This window comes from Quercus lobata, chromosome 8, assembly GCF_001633185.2.
Source record: "Quercus lobata isolate SW786 chromosome 8, ValleyOak3.0 Primary Assembly, whole genome shotgun sequence".
In the NCBI taxonomy this organism is placed as follows: domain Eukaryota; kingdom Viridiplantae; phylum Streptophyta; class Magnoliopsida; order Fagales; family Fagaceae; genus Quercus; species Quercus lobata.
In genome coordinates, this window is record NC_044911.1 from 29,798,112 (window position 1) to 29,819,370 (window position 21,259).

The 21,259-nt window shown below is 35.1% G+C and overlaps 2 protein-coding genes across 3 annotated transcripts; one reads left to right on the forward strand and one right to left on the reverse strand.

The window, feature by feature from the left end:
- Positions 1-578: 578 nt before the first annotated feature.
- LOC115955312 (transcription initiation factor TFIID subunit 6) lies at positions 579-11,670 on the forward strand. 2 transcript variants are annotated; one of them, XM_031073400.1, is made up of 13 exons: positions 579-702; positions 1,072-1,270; positions 1,934-2,020; positions 2,631-2,732; positions 2,821-2,929; positions 3,279-3,382; positions 3,468-3,605; positions 3,702-3,797; positions 7,024-7,148; positions 7,813-7,945; positions 8,968-9,093; positions 9,191-9,302; positions 11,096-11,670. In XM_031073400.1, exons 2-13 carry the CDS (start codon positions 1,145-1,147, stop codon positions 11,464-11,466), a joined length of 1,629 nt encoding a protein of 542 aa, XP_030929260.1. In that variant the 5' UTR covers positions 579-702; positions 1,072-1,144; the 3' UTR covers positions 11,467-11,670. The 2 variants fall into 2 exon arrangements, with proteins under 2 accessions (XP_030929260.1, XP_030929261.1); XM_031073401.1 differs by lacking the exon at positions 1,072-1,270.
- A 54-nt stretch (positions 11,671-11,724) lies between these two features.
- LOC115955313 lies at positions 11,725-12,395 on the reverse strand. The gene has a single exon (XM_031073402.1). The coding sequence runs from the start codon at positions 12,317-12,319 to the stop codon at positions 11,897-11,899; it is 423 nt and encodes a 140-aa protein (XP_030929262.1). The 5' UTR covers positions 12,320-12,395; the 3' UTR covers positions 11,725-11,896.
- Positions 12,396-21,259: the final 8,864 nt, after the last annotated feature.

Consider the following 21,259-nt stretch of genomic DNA (forward strand, 5'->3'; position numbering starts at 1 on the left):
GCCTATAAAATATATATAACAAAAGAAAAAAAATTGGGTCTAGTTTATTTATTTAGTTAATTAAACCCTTTCCCTCTCTAAATTTGAATAAAGAATGAAAGTCTCACTTATTGTTTAACCAATATATCCATTTATTTGGTTATTAAGGTCAATTGAGTGGAAGGTTAACTAGTTAAGAAGTTCCATATTTTTAAAATTTTCTCTAAGTAAATATAATCAAGTATATTAATTAATTAATTATATAAATATTTTCAAAGTTTATAAAATTTTTTTATAACAAATAATTATTAAAAATTCTTTTAGAAGAATATAAAAGCCTAACTACTAATAATATTTTCATGTGTCTGCTATCTACTTTGATAATTAAAAAAAAAAAACGATGTTATGTATTTATTCTTTTATTAATCAATATTAACATACACACCTTTCTCAAAAAAAAATATTAACATACACTTTTTTTTTTTTTGGGGTGAAATATTAACATACACACAGGTAGGGGTAGACGCTCAAAACCCAAAGTACCCAATTCGGGGCAAAAGGGGAAAACTGTAAAATATGTAAGGGCATATTTGGCAGAAGGAGAAGAAGAAGAAGAGGCAGAGGAGATTGGCGTGAGAGAGTGAGACTGAGACTCGGAGAAGGAGAGAGAGAGAGGAAACTGATTTTCGGTGCAAGGGATGCTCTCAAAACGCAGCGTTTCAGGTTAGGATTTTTACCATTTTTTTCCCTCTCCTCGCCGTGTCTCGTACGCGTACGACACGGGCACGGCAGGCAAATTGCCGTGTCCCTGCTTTCTTGTTTATGGTTAACTGAGTTTTTACCCCTTAAATAATTGGTGGGTTTTTCTTACATGCCTGTGTTCTGTCTTTTTTTGTTGATATTTGAGGTTCTTGAATTATGAGATAAACAATGTGGATACACATATAGATACACACACACAGTTGTATATGGTACTATCAAGTATGTCAATTTAGCTTGCAAGTTCTTTTTTTATTTTTAGTTTTAGTTTATGAGTTATGACAACCTTAAATAATTGTTGGGTTTTGTTTACATGCCTGTGTTCTGTTATAGGAAAGGTTTTTTTTTGTTTGGACTGGATAGTTGAAGTGCTTGAGTAATGAGATAAATATTGAAGACAAGAAAAATGAGTATTGTGCCCAAGGAGACCATTGAGGTCATTGCACAAAGCATTGGGATTAACAACTTGTCTCCAGATGTTGCACTTGCTCTTGCTCCCGATGTGGAATATAGAATGCGTGAGATCATGCAGGTAGATTTCAGCTTTATGCAATATTATTGATATGAGTTTGTTTAGCCACTGCTGTTTTGATACATGTAAGTGTGATTTGCTAGGCTGCATTGCTTAGTTGTTCCTAGGCATTGTTTTTTTTTTTTTTTGATATAGGAATTAGTATGTGTTTCTAATTTTTTGATAAGTAGTATGTGTTTCTAATTGAGTAAGAAATCATCAAGTAATGATTGGCTTTTCCATTTTTGTTGAAAGCATTTTCCATCATAAAGCTAAGTTAGATTCATTATCGATAACAGGTACATTTGAGCCAGTTTGTGAAAATGAATCAGCAATCCCGTTATAACAAAATTGTGTGGCCTCAGATGTTTGTGTTTAGTGAATATATCGTATGAAGTGTTACTGTACAAGAACCCTTGGGTGTTGTCTCTGAAATTCAAGTCAGAATAGCAAACATTTGGAATATGGTATAGATTTCATAGGAGTAAAATTGAAAAGAGAGGCATATTATACTGTCAAAGTGAGGCTAGTAATGTCAATATTGGAATTTAGGTTTCATTGTTTCTCCCCCCTCCATTTTACTTATAATGTGAGGAGTTTTCTTACAGTTGGAGGAGATAACACAGTTATTTAAGGAAATAAAGATACCAAAGACCTAGTAAAATTTCTTCTCACAAATTGCAGGAGGCCGTCAAATGCATGCGTCACTCTAAGAGAACAACATTGACAGCAGAGGATGTTGATGGTGCACTTAACTTGAGAAACGTTGAGGTTAGTCTTGCAGAATGATTAGAATGTATGGCTTTTGGCCCATATTAATATGTTGCTTTCTTATGATATTTTTTAATCTTTAAGATGCTTATTGTTTGCCCACGGATACACTTTCATTTTATAGAATTGCCAGGTGGCAAGATAGCTACAGCATGTTTAGTGCTTTGGTTTATTCTTCATAAGCAGATCCGAAGTTTATATGTTGGTTTTGCACTTTTTTGCAAGTTATTGTAAGGACAATACATTCTTGTCAAATGTCTTAATTTTAGATGTATTTCTTCCAAAATGTTAGTTAAAGTAAGAAGTGTATTTTGTAGGTTTTTTCATTTGGGGTTTTGGAGAGGGGGGGGGGGGGTTGGGGTTGGGTCAGTCCTGTGTATCACCAAAATGTAATACTGCCTTTGTTCACAGGCTTAAAGAACTTTTTAAAGTTGCATGACTAAGGCTACAAGCAAATAAATTGTAAATTCTATCATTACTGTAGCTAGTGCTTGTGATGCTGAATGAAATTATTGATGAATATGATAGCATAACTTTGTTAATTGTTATTTTCATTGTTTTAGAAAACTTCTTTGGTTCAATCTCATTTTGTTTAATCTTCTTGCATCAGCCAATATATGGCTTTGCCTCTGGGGGTCCTCTACGGTTCAAAAGAGCTATTGGACATAGGGATTTGTTTTACATAGATGACAAGGATGTGGATCTTAAAGATGTAAGGATTTTCTGGTAATTTTTATTGCCATTTCAGATTAATTGGGTGCAGCACCTTATAAGGTTTAGTAATTCTGTTTGACTTGTAGGTGATTGAGGCTCCTTTACCAAAAGCACCTCTTGATGCTGCCGTTCTTTGTCACTGGCTAGCCATTGAAGGCATACAACCTGCTATTCCAGAAAATGCTTCTGTGGAAGGTTGGTATATGCATAGTTACAGCTTGCAATCACAACATTGTTGGACTTGTTATTTTGGCTAATTAGGATCTATCTTCGAGAAGTCTTTAGTAGATGATTGGAGTGCAAACTAAGCATTTTACTGGGTTTAAAGAGTCCCCTTCTATGTTTAACTTGTGTCAGGGGCTGACATGCTTTTTACCCATTCATAGCACAAGATTTTCATGAATGGTGTGATATGATGTGGTTTTTGGATGGATTGGGATCTGTGCTTTGTCTTGTGGGATTAGATCTAAAAATTCAAATTAGAGAATCAGTCAGTTCTTCAATAAAAACTTTTTACCTGCACTTTTTTGTTGCTTGTCTGCAGTAATTACAGCTCCTTCTAATGTCAAAGATTATGAACAAAAGGATGATGGACTTCCTGTTGATATTAAATTACCAGTTAAGCACATATTGTCTAGGGAGCTTCAGGTATATGATATGTTATGTGCATTTTCAATTTATTCTTTATCTCATCCTGCAGTTTGTTAGGTGTCCTCTGTTGTTGTCTTTGCAGCTTTACTTTGACAAAATCACTGAGCTAACCATGAGTAGGTCTGATTCGGTCCTTTTTAAACAAGCATTAGTGAGTTTGGCAACAGACTCAGGACTTCATCCATTAGTTCCGTATTTCACATACTTTATAGCTGATGAGGTAAATACTCTGTGATTATAGTATCAACGAAACTTATAGATGTAAATATTAGCCTTTTGTTGCTAATTCCACCTTTAAATTATCCAATATTTTCAGGTATCTCGTGGTTTAAGTGATTATTCCCTTCTGTTTGCTTTGATGCGTGTTGTACGGAGTCTTCTTCAAAATCCTCATATTCACATAGAGCCTTATGTAAGTTTACCTCTGATTTAGTGGGGGAATTTTTTTATTATGTACATAAAGATTAAATTTTGTTTAAATTGATTATCATTATTAATTTCTACCTCGAGATTATTGGGTAGACCATTTGAGGGGGGGAGGGGGGGGGGGTTGTTCAAAAGAACAGTCCCATTAAACATGCTTTTTAATTTGGATGTAGCATCTGTTGACCTGTTAGGCTGGCACTAGGTTATTCAAAGAAGACCATCTTGACTGCAGCCACTGATTCAAATGAAACTGGCTTCTAACCAGTAATATTCCTGAATCTTCTGCCTATTCTGAAAGCATTTGATCTAATAATCTCTGGTGTGGATCAAAATTGGATTGTGAGTTTACAGCGGAAGGATTTTTATTTTTTATTTGAAGAAAAAGTGGAGCAAGAAGCAATGATAGATCCAACAGGAATGAACATTCTGAAAGTTCAACAATGAAATTGAATTGCAGAAGGAGATATCTTTTAAGAGGACAAAAGCAGCATAAACTTCTTTATTTTTTGTGTGGATAAATAATAACTTTATTGAAGAAAGAGGAGAGGCTTTGTATACACAGGGTGTGTACACAAAGCTCTCTTAAAAAATTAGAATGGAAAGAGTTTACACTCTAAAAAAGAAGCATAATAGTCAGAATGGCATTACTATCTGATTCCATATCCAATCTGTTAGATATTCCCAACTACACGGGGTGGCTGCATGATTCCTTTGCCAATCAGCACTATCTAGACTCTAGACCCACAACCTCCTTCGAATGCTTGGCAACTATGTCTTTTCACATTGCCCCTCCCTCATCCTTTTTGGCCTTGTCAAAGTTTTGGCTCTTCAATAATAAAACCGCATTCTGTATATTCACAGACTTTCATTGTCCATGGCTGAGTAATTGTGGATTACCCTTCCTTTCCTTGGAAGAGCTTGTGGAAGCCTAAAGTTCCAACAAAGGTCAGTTTTTTCCTCTGGACAGCAGCATTGGGGAATATTGTAATTACTGATAACCTCTGGAAGTGGAGATGTGATAAATTTGTGTTGCAGATGGACTATTGATGATCTACTTCTCCATTGCACATTTGTTGGAGAGCATTGGACCATGGTATTTTCATTGTTTGGGATTTATTGGGTTATGCCGAAAGGTGTTTGGAGCTTTCAGCCAGTTGGAATTTTGGAAAGGCAAGATCAGGAGGTGTGGTAATGTTGAGATTTGGAGCATGATCCCTCATTGCCTCATGGGTGGGGTATATGGTGGTTGAGGAATGCTCGGGCTTTTGAAGGTTGTCAAAGATCAGTTCATGACCTGAAACTTTATTTAAGTCTTTGTTTGAGTGGATAAATGCTTTGGGTTTTTTTTTTTTTTGTTTTTGTTGCTTCTTTGCTTGACTTGCTTGATTGATGTACTTTTAGTGTTTAATTTTGGTGTACCTGGGTGGTGCCCTTTCAGCTTCTTGAATGAAATTTTACTTAAAAAAAAAAAAAAAAAATTTCAATAATACCAAAGAGATTCCCCCATTCAGATGCAGCAATTCCTCAATGAATTCAAGCAAATGTTGAGTTGAACACATTTTTAATATAACATATATGAATTTATCTTGTAATTTGTGTGAAGGGCCTTTTATTGGTTTATCTAAGAGGGAATTCTTTTTAATTATTACAATAAAGATATGGATGTAGACATCAAAATTTTCATGATGTATTTACAGTCATTTGATTGATCATGATCAAATATTTGTGATCAAGTTGACTTATAATTGATGATGTGTCAATAGTGGACAATTAACAAGTCTCAACCCAATGAAATCAAGCCACATATCAAGCCTTTGAATTGTCCCCGACTCACATAAGAATGATGTGCCACAAGCCACATAAAGCCATGTGGCAGCTTCAAATGAAGAGTCAGAAGAAAAGACTCATATGGAAGGTTCTTATTAAATGTAAGACCGAATTAAATTCAAAATTTGTAATTAATTCTCAAATTTCAATAAATGTTGAGAGAAAATTCCTAATTAAAGACCATTGAGCGGTCTATAAATAGAAGCTTCTCATATGAGAAAGGGGACAAACACTTAGAGAGAAAAATCATATAGACTACCTGATGTAGGACAAGGAGGAACAACAAAATCTGATTTAGAACACCAGGGGCAGATCTGGTATAACTTGGGTTTTGAAGGATTAGGGTTAGGTTTTGGTGGGGAATAGGCTAGAAAATAATAGGGGTTATAGGGTTTTCAAAGGGGACAAGGATTAATAGGGTTTCAGAATGAAAACAAAGGTGAAAATCAAGATTTGGGTTGCTATGAACAGTGATGTGAATAGTAACCGTGAATAGTAAAATTAAAGAAAATAGATAAATTCTAGGCATCACATCTAGACTTCCTAAGCATCACACCTAGGGTTCCTTGGCATCACACTTCGTAGAAGGTTGCATCACACAAATCATAAGAAAGCTTCATAGCTCTTAAATTCTAAGAACATTAATTATTAACCAACTCAATAGAAAGTACTACAACTCTTTAAATAGAAAACTAATACCTAATTCTAGTTGAACTAGGATTTCTTAAGATCCTAATAAGACTTGGACTTGGACTTGGACTTAGGCTTTTACTACTAAGCCCAACTAAATAACCAAACTTAAAATAAAGCCCAAAAGAAGATCTAATGGACTGTTAGCACGGCCCATTCCAGTATATTATGAAATTACAAAACTGCCCTTGATACATAAAATCAAATAAAATATAATAAATCTGTCTTCCTATTGCCTCCTGCATCACTACTGAAATAGAGAGTCATCTCTAAGTAAAAAAAATGCTTTCTTTCTCATTCAAAACCAAGGCCACTTCCTACTTCAAATCAAAGTAGGGATTTTCCTTCAAGTTCTTTCAATTTGGTTCAAGACTAAGCTAATAGCCCTTGGCATCAAATCAAATATGTTCAACAAGGCATTCAACATGGAGACATCAAGGCACAATCCAAGATCAAGCTTCATAGCTCTTTGGATTGTAAATCGTCTTGGAGATCGAATTAGAGGAATTTATTGTATTCTTTCATTGTAAAGAATCATACAGAGAAATGTACTTACTTTCATGTAAATCAATACAAATTGTTCATTTGTTACCCTATTTTGTGACTGTGATTTATCATTATGAAATTTGTGTGTACAATGTTTATGAAGGGTCTTATATTTGTGAATCTGAAAATTTTATTGGTTTTCTTGTCAGCTACACCAATTGATGCCTTCTGTGGTAACATGCCTTGTTGCAAAAAGGTTGGGAAATAGGTTTGCAGATGACCACTGGGAACTTAGAGACTTCACAGCTAATCTGGTTGCTTCAATATGCAAAAGGTGAGATTTTCCGTTGTGTTATGTGTTGAACATGTAATAGAAGAGGCTTCCTTTCTGTGCAGTTGTGATTACCTCTCTCGGGATGATATGGTTGCAACAAGTATGTGATCAATATACTATTATTTCGTGCATAATATTCAAAAGCACGTTATACTGGAAGACCCCGTCGTTTATGCATATTCCACTTTCTGCCAAGTTGGTTGATGTGACTAACATTGCGGTAGTGTTATGTTCTAGTTCAATCTCCTTGTTTAAACTATTGGGCTGATGCCTTGGACATTCCCAGACCAAGATTTGGATCACTGACAAACCTGCTGCAACTTTTTATACATATATATAAAGAAAGCAACCATTGTGACCAGATCAACACAAATTGTTCAAATGGATTATTTTGGGTTTCTGCTGCACATCTAAATAGTTTGAAAAGTAACTTAGCTATAACTTGACTTCACTCTAGGTGACCTGGACTGACCTGCCAATGGAATTGATTTGTCTATTAATCCAATATGCTGATTACAACTGTTCCGGTTATGAAAGTGTTACTCTGCATATTTACAAATAGAGATTTTCAATTTTTTCCCTGTTATTACATGGTCCATGCAGACACTTTATTGTAGATTTAACATCCTTTTTTTTTTTTTTTTGGGGTCAAATTCCATTGCAGATTTGGGCATGTGTATAACAATCTCCAGACACGTCTGACAAAAACTTTGCTCAATGCATTTTTGGACCCAAAACGGTCATTGACTCAACAGTATGGTGCAATTCAAGGCTTAGCAGCCTTAGGACCCAATGTGGTATTCTCAACTCCCATGCTCCTTGAAATTTAGGATGAAAGCAAATCTTATTTTCTATTAAATGCATGTTTGAAAGTAATTCACAGATTGTTGTCCATGCTTTATCTTTTAGAATCCAATTTAACTGATTAAGTTGTTGGCTTAAGATAAGCTGAGGGAGTGAAAAGAGGAATTAGACTTGTGGAGGACACGGGAATAGAAGAAGAGAGATTTAAATTTTGTCTTTGTTTTAATAAGATTTATTGTGAAAAGAAGATTTAGTTCACATTATGTTTCATAACTCTTGTTCCTCTTGTTTAGTTTCTATCTGAATCTCTGTAGACCTGCAAAAGATATTTTTTTTCTATTTTCTCCATTAACCATTTTCTATTTGAAACCAAATGAGAGATTTAAGATTTGTAATATCAGGAAGGAGGTTTCTTGGTCCAGTCTTGAGAAGTTCTCAATTTTCTAAAATTAATTTTTGTCTTTTGTTCAAATAAGATTTATCTTGAAAATAGGATTTGGTTCACACGATTTTCTCTTTGATTTTTCCTTTAACAATTTTCTTTGGAACCCAATGAGAGATTTAAGATTTGGTAATATCAGGCAAGGAAGTTTATTGGTCCAGCCTTAAGAAGTTCTCAATTTTGAACCCTAAAAATGATGTTTGCAAGTAATCTCCCTCAGTCTCTGCATAGGGTTTCTTTTCCACTATGATTCAAATTGTATTTAGTGTTTCTTCCCAAATTCTTATACCAAAATTGGTTTAAGGAAAGTCACACAATACTTAATTCCATTTGCAATGAGGCTTTCGCAGTCTAAACTCTAAAGTAACTTTCTTTGAAAAAAGTAAACATGAAAACCTGAGGCAGTATGTGAACTCTCTCATTTGAGTCATTTTGTACCTATTTTTCCCTCTTTATAGATGTGGGTGATTGTTATATATCTGAATCTATGTTATGTTTGAGTTTCTTCATCATATTTGTACTTATCTACAGGGATTTTGAGTTGTTTTTTATGCTTCTGTGCTTTACAAGTAGGTTCGCATTCTTATACTTCCAAATCTTGAGCCATATATGCGACTTCTTGAACCAGAGATGCTTCTTGAGAAGCAAAAGAATGAGATGAAGAGGAATGAAGCTTGGCGTGTTTATGGAGCCCTGCTGGTGAGATTCTCTTCTTATCCAATCCTTGTAAAATTCTACATTGATGGAAGTTTTAAGTTGGATCTGCATGGGTGTAATAAGACCTTGCTTTTGCCAGCATGCAGCAGGTCAATGTATATATGATCTGCTCAAGATGTTTCCACCTCTGACATCCCTGCCAGCACATGCAGTATGGAGGTCCAATGCAAGAGTTACTACCACAGTGCCAAGTAAGAAATATACTGTTTTTATTTTTTATTTTTATTGGCTTAAATTGAATAATCCATTTGAACTTACCTCAAGTGTTTACACTGGTAAATGTATGTAGGGTTTCGACTTTCAAGTGAATTGCAATTAGGGCAAGATTGTGTAAATGGTGTTTAAGATTTCTTTGTAATACTAGGATTGGACACACATTTATGGTCACAAGTATATTCAAGGGTCAGGTTATTAGCTCTTAGCTACATGCATGTTACGTTCTTCTTACTCGTAATAACATTTTGTCACCTTATGATGCAAAGGAAAGGTGTTCTGTAATGATTCTTCTATTGGGGGTAGAATTGGGGACTATTTCCACTGCAATTGATGAACCTACAATGTCCTGCAATGAGCCCATAACAATGAGTAACATCTATAAAAAATGCTAAGCCATTAATCAATATGCCAACTCAGCTCTTAAAAATCCAACTCAGCAAATCAAACAAAATTACAACCTTTGCCCCTCCCTCAATAACCCCCTCTCCCTCGGACACCCCTACCACATCCAAATCCAGAATGATGAAATCTGGGGACGTGTTTCGGCGTGTAGATGCCTTACTTGTTCCTTGCCATGTCGATTTTGGAGGCCGCAGCAGATATGGTGCCATTTGAGGCCAAGAATGAGGCTTTGGTTTTGATGCAGGAGCATCTTCTAAGCTGTTTTAAAATGTCTTTGTTTGAGTTCTAGTTAGCAGCCTCAGCTGTTGAGAACAGTTAGTTACAACTATCTTTGTGTCCAAACAAGAGCCTTAAGGCAGTTAGCTTATATGGAAGTCATTCTTATCTGAATTAGTTAGTCTTGTTAATGAGTTAGTTAATTGTATTAGATGTAACCAGTGTTAGTTTGACACTTGGCAAGATACTGATGGTTGTTAGTTGTAGAACAGATTGTATAAGTACTCTTGTACTCTCATTTTGTAACCAATTTTTGAGAATTAGTGATTTTAAGCCTTTGTGTTCTTTTCTTTGGAACTTAGTGTTCTTGTAGAGGTGCCTAACCACCTACTAAATGTTCTAAGCAACCCTCATTGCTAAGCAAACCCAAAACAGTTCAGCCTACACACATTCCCTACACTAGGTTTGGAAATGGCTAGGGGTGATAGATTGAGATGCGGATTTTGAAGCATGTCTGTTGTTGAAATTGATTGAGTAATTGAGGAAGGGGAGGCTAAGAGGAATGGAAGGTCCCTGGATTCATTTATGAGCAGATTCATAGTTTGGTGGATTGGGGAAAGGTGGCTTTGTGGAGGAAAAGTGAGGGGAAAAGGTGTCCACTGCATTGATGAGAAGATTCATGGTTCATTTAATGTTTTTGCTGCAGCTTTGAGATGGTGAAGATTGAGGTCGAGATCTCACCTCTCCGGCCTTGGACTTGATGGCACTGTGGCGGCATCTATGGGAGGGGGGGTTATGGACTTATGGTGGGAGGTGCAAAGGTTGTAATTTTGTCAGATTTTCTGAGTTGAATTTTTAAGAGCAGAGTTGGCCTATTGATTACTGACTTAGCATTTTTTTTTTTATTGATGTGGCTTATTGTTATTTGCTCATTTCAAGACATTGTAGGTTCATCAATTGTAGGGGAAATGATCCTGTAGAATTGGCTCGTGTTCAAGGGGAGAACTGCAAAATGCAGTATACCTGAACTGTTTTATTCTATTTCTGAGCAGGATCCACCTCTTTCAACTTTGGACTTAATATTTGATCAATATTCCTATACTTGAGGTCATACTATAACAGCTTTTTAACCCTTATTTAAATCACCAAGATAAGCGCAAGGAGAGCATGGAGCACTTGGAAGAGCAGCCACCCCACAAGAAAACAGCAACTGATGGTCCAATTATTCCAGTTTTTACCAATTCCTCTCCATCTCACATGGAAGGGATATCTGTGGTTCCAGTTCCTGGTGATTCTAACATGGGTCCATCCTCATCCTCTGGACAGACACCTAATGAGATAGTTGATGGCAGGGGTAAGAGAAACAAAGGTGATAAACAAGCTCTGAAGAAGTCAGCTCTCCTCAATCAGATATGGAAAAATGACTTGGATTCTGGGCATCTCCTGGTATCGTTGCTTGAGCTGTTTGGTGAAGGTATTTTATCCTTCATTCCAGCTCCCGAGATGTCTTTGTTCTTGTGACCATTTGTACAAAGATGGAAGCTTCCATTTTTATGGTTATGTATACGGATTTGAAGATTGAATGATAGAGATCTCAAGATCAAATTTTCAGTAAAATTCTGCGAAATTTTTATGGCATTCATTGTTATTGTTGATCTTGATCATGCGTTAGATTATTTGGAATTTGGATGTGTTCGACAATATATGAGTAGTTGTAATTTTTAGAAATCTATGTTATGTAGTCATCTGAAATAGTAACCATTGCACTAAGAATAGTAATAACCTGTAGAACTCTTACCATGTTGACTGAAAAGAAAGTGTATTTATTTCCGTTACTACTATGATCCAAATTTAGGAAATAGGAGAACAAAAACTAAAATAAAACTGTTTCACTTGGTGAAAGTAATACATGGAGGATGCATTAGCATTAGGTATTTAGGTTGCAACAAACTTAAATGGTGGTCACCCTTGTCATTATGGACTCTCGGTCCACGGCTTTCTTGAGGAAGCTGTCCTCTTCAAGGACCATCTGAACTGGCAAGAACCCCAGTCCATTAGCCATAGCAAGCATCATTTGCTTGGTTTCCCCTTTGAACTCCTCCAGATCAACTGTCCCATTAGAGTCATGATCAAACTGCATGAATAGGGAGTCATATACATGAGCAAGCTCACCGGGATCTGGCTTCATATCAATGCCAAAGTGGGTCTCAAAGACCCTCAAACTCTGCAGCTCCTTCAACATCTCTGCATATGAGAGAAGGCCATCATGGTCGGTGTCGAGGTTAGCAAAATGGTCACATATTGAGACATTAAATGCTTCTTCGTCTTCCACAAAGTTGAAGATGGTGGCAGCATCCAAGACTTCTACACTCATTTTTTTTCTTAGCCTTGAAATGAAAAGATAAAAGGTAGCTTTGAACTTAAGAACAAGTATATTTTGATTTTGAAGTTTTGATGAAAAAGGTGGTGTCCTTCTCATATATATATATAACCATGTCTAGTGGCGTTAGATTGTTGAAATAGTGAATTGTGTACACATGTATGCAGTTTCGAACACTCCCAAGTTTTTAGCCTGTGGTTTCTCTTTGCCTTTGTTTTTGTGATTTCTTATGCAAACCGACCAATTTTGATGGTTCCAGGAGGCATCATCGTGCATGGTCGGCTAATGCCTTCTACTTTAATGGTAATATTTTGGTCATGATGCACTGTGTAAAGCTGATTATCATTAGAATTATTTTTATCTAACGGAATATAAATGAAAGGATTTTGATTTTTAAATAATTTAGTTTAATGCAGCTTGTCACATAAATTTTTGAAGGGCAAAATTTATGTACAGTACCTTAGGTACTGTTTCTTAGGTTTCCATATTAAGATTTTGACATGTGGTCATTTAACTAAAAAATACACTTCCAATCTCATAAAAAAAAAGCCACATGACAAAATCTAAAGAAGGAAATCTAAAAAACAGTATCTAAATATCGTAGTTAAGTCTTACCCATTTTTGAAACCTGCATTTTTACACCACATCCTTTTGGTATACATTTTTTAATCCGGTTTTTAGAATGAGTCATACTAACAAGTGTCCTTAGGACATTAGTTAATAATCAATTTTAACAAAGTTTTGACACCATTTTATGGGAAATGAAAAAAAGTTGTCAAAATATTAATTACTTTTTTTTTTTCTTATAAAAACTTTTTTTAAATGGATTATTAACTAATGTCTTAAGGGCATTCGTTAGCATTTCCTTTTTAGAATTACATATAATACTAAATTATGTTAGTTTAAAATAATAATAACTCACTGCCTTTTGGGATAGAACAATCTAACATTAAAAAAATTCTTATAAAATTAGGTTTGGTCTTCATTAAACAAGTTCTAACTAAAATTAGGTTTCTCTTTTGGTATTTATAACTATTTAATAATTAACTTTGTATCACATATGGAACTTCGATCGTATATCATGTAAGAAAGATGTTGCGTACATTTGCTCCATGAAATATCTATCACTGAGGTTTGATGCAAGAGGAACATCTGATCAAACTATTTTTGCACATTTTGAGTCATCGCTCTTTGATCGTACGGTGTGATAAGTCCGATCCGGTCCTATTTTTTGAAATGGGTCTATGCCAGAAAAGGTAGGCTTGTATTTGTATATTAATATTAATATTAATATTATAGTTTCCTCGTGAATCCATGGGCCTGCCGCCTGCGTTAAAAATCCATTGGCTTAGTATGTCTCTGGAAAGTCAAAATAAAAAAAGAACGACTTTAAATGCATCCAAGAGGACCGACTTTAATACTTGGCTCCTTGAGGTAGGTCGGGTCAAAAACAAGGAAATCCACAGATCATGTTTTGTAGTTTCATGTATCCATCCCTAAAATTTATTTTTTTAATTATTGAAAATATTAATTCTTTTGTCATTCTTTCTCTTTTCGTTAATTTTTATCTTATTGAAATTTCTTTTTAAAATTTAGGGATAGGAATGGGATTCCCTTCCTTTTAAAGTCTCTAATTTTACTTAGATATAAGACAAGGTGCATTTAAAAAATCTTAACAATCTTGAAATATCCATGTAAACAATATAAAATCAAATAATGCCACGTATGTCACATATGAGTAAAAATTGAAAAGAGATGAAAGATGAAAAAGGAGGATCTTATCCATTGTGGGAAATGACTTGCATAAGAGCATTAGCATTGCGGGTGTAAACACCCCCTAGTTGCTATTTTGCCCACCAACAAGCTAAAACATAGCTCCATTCAGGTTTGTATTTCTAAAAAAATTTACAACCCATGAATAGTCAGTTCTTAAATATAGAACTTAGAGCAACCACATCAGTCCATGCATTCTATACATCCATTTTTACACTAAAAACCTACTTTTTCTATTTTACACCTTCACTTTTACAAAATACCGACATCAGTTCATCTATTTTAACACCTCTTTTATTAAAATAATCGATATTCTCAATTTTTTTTTATTTCCTCAATAACCTACGCGCGCGTTCTCTCATTTATCTGATAAAGCTCTCTCTCTCTCTCTCTCTGTGAACCCATTTTTCTTTCTCATTTTTTCTGTTAAAGCTCTCTCTCTCTCTCTCTCTCTCTCTGAACCCATTTTCTTTCTCATTTATCTAATAAAGCTCTCTCTCTCTCTCTCTCTCTCTCTCTCTCTCTGTCTCTCTGTGAACCATTTTTCTTTCTCATTTTTTCTGTTAAAGCTCTCTCTCTCTCTCTGAATCAACTCTCCCTCTCGGTCTATACCGATCCACAGTTCCGATCCACAACTCCCTAGCTTCGATCATCTCTATACCAATCTCCAGCTCCGATCCACAGCTCCAATCAGGCAAGCACCGATCTCCCTAGCTCCAATCACAAGCACCGATCAGATCCGACCAGATCAGATTTGACCGAGATCTCCCTAGCTCCGATCCACAAGCACCGATCAGTTATTGTATCTTCCTAGCTCCGATTAGGCAAGACCCATACCCACGAGCTCCGATCAAGCGAGACCCATGAGCTCCGATCGTTCCAGTCAAGTGTATCTCTGTGTTTTTTTTTTTTTTTTTTTTTTTTTTTTTTTTTTTTTTTCACTTTTGAGCAAGTGTATCTCTATGTTGATTTGTCTGTGGATGTGTTTAGGTTAATTTTCAGTTGAGTTTGGTTAATACTTTGTGCTAGATTTCGGTGTTTGTTGGTGGCTCTGGGTTTGGTGGTTATTCTGGCGCGCTAGGTTGTTGCAATGGTTGGGGAAGGGAAGTGGTTTGACAGAGGAGAGAATAATATTAAAAAGTTGTTTACACGGTGAACAGTAACCGTGTATATATGCACGGTTACTGTTCATTTTGCAAAACATCTTGTATATTTAGACATTTTTACATAAACTAATGTGGGAGGATTTTGGGGTAAAATGTGTAAATTGGAGCATTTTTTGTATTTTAGATGAGTATCCACGAGCTGGTGTGGATGCTCTTACAGTAGCAACGGATGTAAAACCGAAAATAATATTTTATTCTTACTCTCTATATATATTTAAAAAAAATACATTCTCTCTGACCTTACTCTCTCTTTCTCCCTCGCTCTCTCAGACCTTGCTCTCTCCCTCAGACAAGTGTAGATTGGTGGTGGTTGAGCGTGAGGTGGGTTCGTGGAGGTGGGTGGTGGTGGGTCCATGGGCTAAGCGAGGTTTGGGTCTGTTGGTTGAGCGTGGTTGGGTCGGTGTAGGTCAGTTTTGTGGGTTTTTGTAGATCGGTGTAGATTGGTTGAGTGTGGTTGGGTTGGTTGTGTGGGTTTTTGTGTATTAGAGGTGGTGGTGGTGGTGGGGACTGTGGAGTTGCTGGATTTTTTTTTTTTTTTTGGTAGTTGCAGTGGTGTGTGGTGGTGGGGTGGTGGTTGTTTGAGTGGGTTTTGGTGATGGTTGGTTTTGGTGGTGGCTGTGTTTGCCAGTGGTGGTGGATTTGGCAACAGTGGTTGCTGACTTCTCTCTCTATCTCGTTTGGGTCTCCCTCTCTTTGATTTTGGTGGTTGTTGATGGTGGTGGTGGTGGTTATATGGGGTTTGATTTTGGGATGGGTATTGATTGTGGTGGTGGTGGCAATTTTTATTTTTTATTTTTTGGGTAATTTTGGTGGTGAAGAATTGGTGTTTGTGGCTGAGTTTTGGTGGGAGGTGGTTGTGTGGCTTTACCAAAGAGAGAGAGAGAGAGGAAAGGGAAGAGAGGGAAGAGATGAGAGTGAATTGCTTATATTATTTAATGTTGTAGTTTATATTATTTTAATGAGTTGTATATAAAAATAGAAACTTGGGATATCGGGTGAGTTATAAAATAAGATGGTAAAATAGATAAAATAGGTTTTAAGGTTGTAAAATAGAACTTTTTTGGAATCCCAGATGGGAATGGTCCAAGTCAAAACCAAAACAGTTAGCTGACTCAGCTGAGTGCCTAAGAGTGATGAGATGTAAGAGGAAAACATGTGTATAATACATTATTGTTTCTCATTTTAAACATCTCATTTCACATGAATAAATATCTACAAAAATGTGTACATCACCCGTGTAATTGTAGAAGTTATGTGTACAAGAGTTTAAAAGACGAGTGTGAAACTATATTTTTTTGGCCTAAATATACTATTACTCCTAGAACTTTACCTATTGGGTGCTTTTAGTCTTATAAGTTTCACGTGAGTATTATTTGGCCTCTAAAATTTAAAAAATGAGTGTTATTGGTCTATATGTCAACATCCGTTTGTTTCCTTGTTTATGTGTCTAAATAAGTAATGATATGTCATTTTCTCTTACGTGACATAGCAACTCTTTTAATAGTAAAAAATTACACAATAGACCATACAAACTTAGAGCAATTCTTTTTTTAAGCTATCCAATTCAATGCTGTTTCGAATGGGTGTCTCTTTTCCTATATCAAACTCAAATCTCTCTTTTCTAAAATCAATCCTAAAATAAACCTAAAGCACATAATCCCCAAATTTGAAGAGGAGGAAATAAGTAAACATGGAAAAATGGGTCAGAAATTTCTGACCTGACTCGAATTTTTTTGACTTGAAGAAAAAACATATTAACCTGTGACCCGACTTGATTTTTTGTAGGTCAACCCAACCCGACCTGGCTACCCGTGACCCGACCAGTTAAAAAAAAAATCACTAAAAAATATTTAGACTACGCCCTTGGGTGCTAGGTGCATAAAACACAAAGCATGGCAAGTTGGTAGCCTACTGCCTAGCCAGTAGCCAATAAGAGTAAATAGTGACATGAGTCACATGACAACCTATTTATTTTATTAAAAAAGAAGAAGTTAAAATGAAAGGAAAACAAATAAACAAAGCAAATAGAAAAACATTAAAATCAGGCTAATAGTGAGAGTTCAAAACATTTGATTTGACTATACACTAACAGTAACACTACTAAGTTACTAACACTACTTGTCTACTTACACAAAGTGACAAAACATAAGTTGAAGTAACTAAACTAAAAGAAAAAGTCTAAACTAGCAAACCTAAGAGCTTTCCATCCTCTCACTTAGTGCTCTATGCCTCCACTGCTCCAGCTCCTCCAAAATAATCTTTCTAAATAATCTAACATTATTAATATTTTAAATGCATCAGGAACATGTGCACTTAAGGAGAATGATAACTTGACATGGTCCATGACATTTATTTATTTATTTGTTACTTTTGTGGAAATGATATTATTAGTGGTGTAAACTTAAAATATATACTTTTTGGTGCTCCTTAAGATCTATCTCTCTTTGAAGTTGTAAATTTGTAATTACAAGCATTTTGACAGTGAGTTATTAACATTGAAGATTTTGTTATCATGATTTCATGACTATAAAGAATTTTAGGCATACTCAAAACTATTAGAATTAGAATGATATTAACAAGTGGCATTAGGTGCAATTAATTTCCTTGATTGATTTTATTAATTTTCTCTAAAAAGGTTGCCATTGATTTGTTTTTGTTTTTGTTTTTTTTTTTTTTTAAAGTTCATTTGAAAAATACGGGTCAACTTGATTCAACCCGACCCAATTAACCCGTTTAAAAATGATCTGTTTGACCAGTAACCCGATTGACCCGACCTAACCCACTTTTGCCACGTCTAGAAAGAAGTGAGTGAGCCAGCCGAGAAGAGGAAGAGAAACACGTGGACATGGTGATATAGAAGGATTAATATTTTTTAGGGGTAATTTTGTAATTTTCTGTCTTTAGGATGTACTTGGATCCATATATGCTCGATTATAACTTAAAAACTCTGTTTTGTTTTCTTACTTTTATTTTAATTTTAATTTTTTATATTCATCTCTTGGGATTTGAGATAGTTGTTTGAGATGATGTATTTTATTCAATTCAATGGACTTTGAGAGATAAATTTAGAGCATAGTTATCAGAATTGAACTGAAGATTGACTTGAGTGAAAGATTGGTTCATTGGATCAACTATTGGTTCAATGGTTGAAATGTAAATATATAAATATATTATATAATTATAAAAATTAACTAAAATAAATTAAAATAGGTCATTCATGTAAATTAAAAATTAACAATCTATACTATATGACATAAATTGAAAATATTTTAAATAAACACACTATTTTTCAGCCAAAAAAAAAAAAAAACACTATTTACATTATTTACGTAAAAATGTCTAATATCCCAAATTTATAATCATAAACTTTACATATCATATAGGGCTATGCAACATACTACTTAATCAGTATAAACAGTTAGACTCACTCCACTCTATACTGCCTCACACAAATATGATATTGATTTTCGAGCGAGGTTGGTAGGTTTAATTATTAAAGCAGCGAGTCAAGTTGGGTGGTAGGTTGAGGTTTTTATTTACACACATATAAAAAAGAATGATACTTTTCCAATAAATTTGTGCACACATAGTGCATGTTATGGTAGTCATAACCTTTTTTATTTTTGAGAAAAAGTTAGAAAGTACTCATAGTTTAAGATGTGTGTACTTTGTTCTTGGGAAAGTGGGTCACTTCCAATGATTTCCTTTATTGGTTTATAAGATTTAGGGAAAATAAAACTACTTAAATTTATCCATAAAGGCTAAAATAAAATTTAAAATTTAGTATACAATACATAACTAAAACTAACATACCCAATTTGCTAAGTCAAAAACCACCCATATTTTTAGCCGACCCACCATTTTTGGGGATTGTAGAGTCAATGGAGGTTTAAAAATTTTCCAACTTGCCAATGGCGGATTGGTTAAAATTTTTCTCTCAACCCACTCGATCCTACCCACACACATTCCTAAATTGTTATATATCTTTGAAAAGTTCATAAGTAAAAAATTTAGCTTAATTGTTAAAATCGATAAATTTTTTTGTTAAATTCAAAACCGTACCATAATAGTAAAAAAGATCATTTATAGGAGAGAATGGTGTGACAATTAATATTTGCGTAAGGGAGGGAGGGAAAAATACACCATATATCGGATGCATGAGTCCTATTCTTGGATTAGGGTAGACCCACACTTGTGGATGATATACCTCCTCATAAAGGAGGGATAGTGTCAGTGTATATGTTTAAAAGGCTATAAGTCTCTACAACCTACTAGGTAAGAGTATTCACATCGGTGAAGCTAAAAATGTTAACACTTAACATTCACAACACACTGCATCAATGGTCTTATTTTTACCTTTAGCCAAATACTATTCATTTTTTTATTCATTTTTTTTCACTTCCTCTTTGCCACGAAACCCAATTAAGTGATAAAATACTTTTTTTTATACCTTCTTGCTACAATGAATTGCTAGTGTTAGAAACTGAAAAGAATATGGACAAACAACCAAAGTGAGCATGTCCCTCTGTTTGCCTCAGAATGATTGTAACATCCAAGAGTTATGGAGTAATGGTTTGGACCGTTACTCTACCCCACTAAGTCCACTATTCCACTCAATATTAATGGAGTGGTGTGTATATAAACATCAAGAATGGTACCCATTGTATTGTGAACGAATTCTGCATTTCTCGTAGTGTTTACAGAGTGTTATGAGGCTCTTAGGTTATGGGTTATGTTTGCATCACTCTAGTAGTGTGCAACACCGTCGGAGAAACATTTTTGGTTCGTGGGTTACACAAACTGGAATTCAAAATGTGTTTGGATAGCTGGTCTGCGTGGAGGCTGGCTCTAGACAGCGTAGAAAAATCTCAAAGCTCCTGTGTGATCATCATTTTAGGCTAAGAGAGGTATGCCGAAAAACTGATTACTTATATTCCGCTGCAAGTTTCTATTTCTTACAACTAGTCTTGGCAATTCATTGTAGCAAGAAGGCAAAAAAAAAAAAAAAAACCTTTAGCTCCATCGATATTGGGCACTAAATTGGAGTTTAGGGTGGTAAAATATCTAAAACCAATGGTAATGCTCTTAGAGCATCAGCAATGGGCCTGCCATATGCCAAATGTAAGGTACATTTGGCATTCAGGTCCAAAACATGCTTAGCAACTAGAAGGCCAAAATTGGGAAAGACTAAATTTTTTGGGCATAGTGCTACAGTACCATCTTAAATGTAAGATAGTACTGTTTAAGATGGTACTGTAGTTGAATGGGATAAATTTTTTTTTTAATACTCTCTCCCCTTTTTAACCTGGGAATTTCTCTCTCCTCTCTCATTATTTCTCTTCTTTTCTCTCTCTTCCTTCTCTCTTTCTCATCTGCTTTCTGCTCTCTTCAGACCCAAGACCTTGTGGGTTTTGACAATGGTGGAATCGGATGGCTCCGATGGTTCGGCGTGAGGGCTCCGATGGCTCCAATGGGTTTGAATTAGAGCTTCGATAGCTCCGATAGTGATTTCAACAAGGCATCGGTGGTGGGTTTCTTTGGAGGTGTGGTGGGTTTCTTTTGCATGTTTGATTAGTATTTTTTTTTTTTTTGAAACTCTTGGATTGTGTAATGTTTTTGTTTGGTGTGAAGATGAAAGAAAATAAGAGAAGGTTTTGGGTTTTGTTGTTGTTTTAGTTTGCCTTTTTGATGGATGAGAGCGTAGTTCAGCTCAGTTTTGTGTGTTTTCTATATGAATTTTCTTCTGGGTATTGTTTGTCTGGTTAGAAAATTGGGATGGAAAAGAAAGTTTTGATGAACTATGCATTCTGTTTTGTGTGGTCAGTGATGGATGGCAAGCTCAAGATAACTTTTTAAAAAATAAAAATAAAAATTTATCAAAGTTTTCTTTGTGAACTGTTTGGTTTCCTAGAAAGTTGAGGAAGAACAGAGAGAAAATGAAACTTATAAATCTTGATTCTTAATCATTTTTGTCGTGGTTTTTCAAGAATGAAAA

Bases quoted from the DNA above. Each gene is read 5' to 3' on its own strand.
- LOC115955312 (XM_031073400.1), top strand. From the start codon at position 1,145: ATGAGTATTGTGCCCAAGGAGACCATTGAGGTCATTGCACAAAGCATT. The intron at 3,606-3,701 runs GTAAATACTCTG...CAATATTTTCAG, and splicing joins CATACTTTATAGCTGATGAG to GTATCTCGTGGTTTAAGTGA. The intron at 9,303-11,095 runs GTAAGAAATATA...TAAATCACCAAG, and splicing joins AGTTACTACCACAGTGCCAA to ATAAGCGCAAGGAGAGCATG.
- LOC115955313 (XM_031073402.1), bottom strand. From the start codon at position 12,319: ATGAGTGTAGAAGTCTTGGATGCTGCCACCATCTTCAACTTTGTGGAA.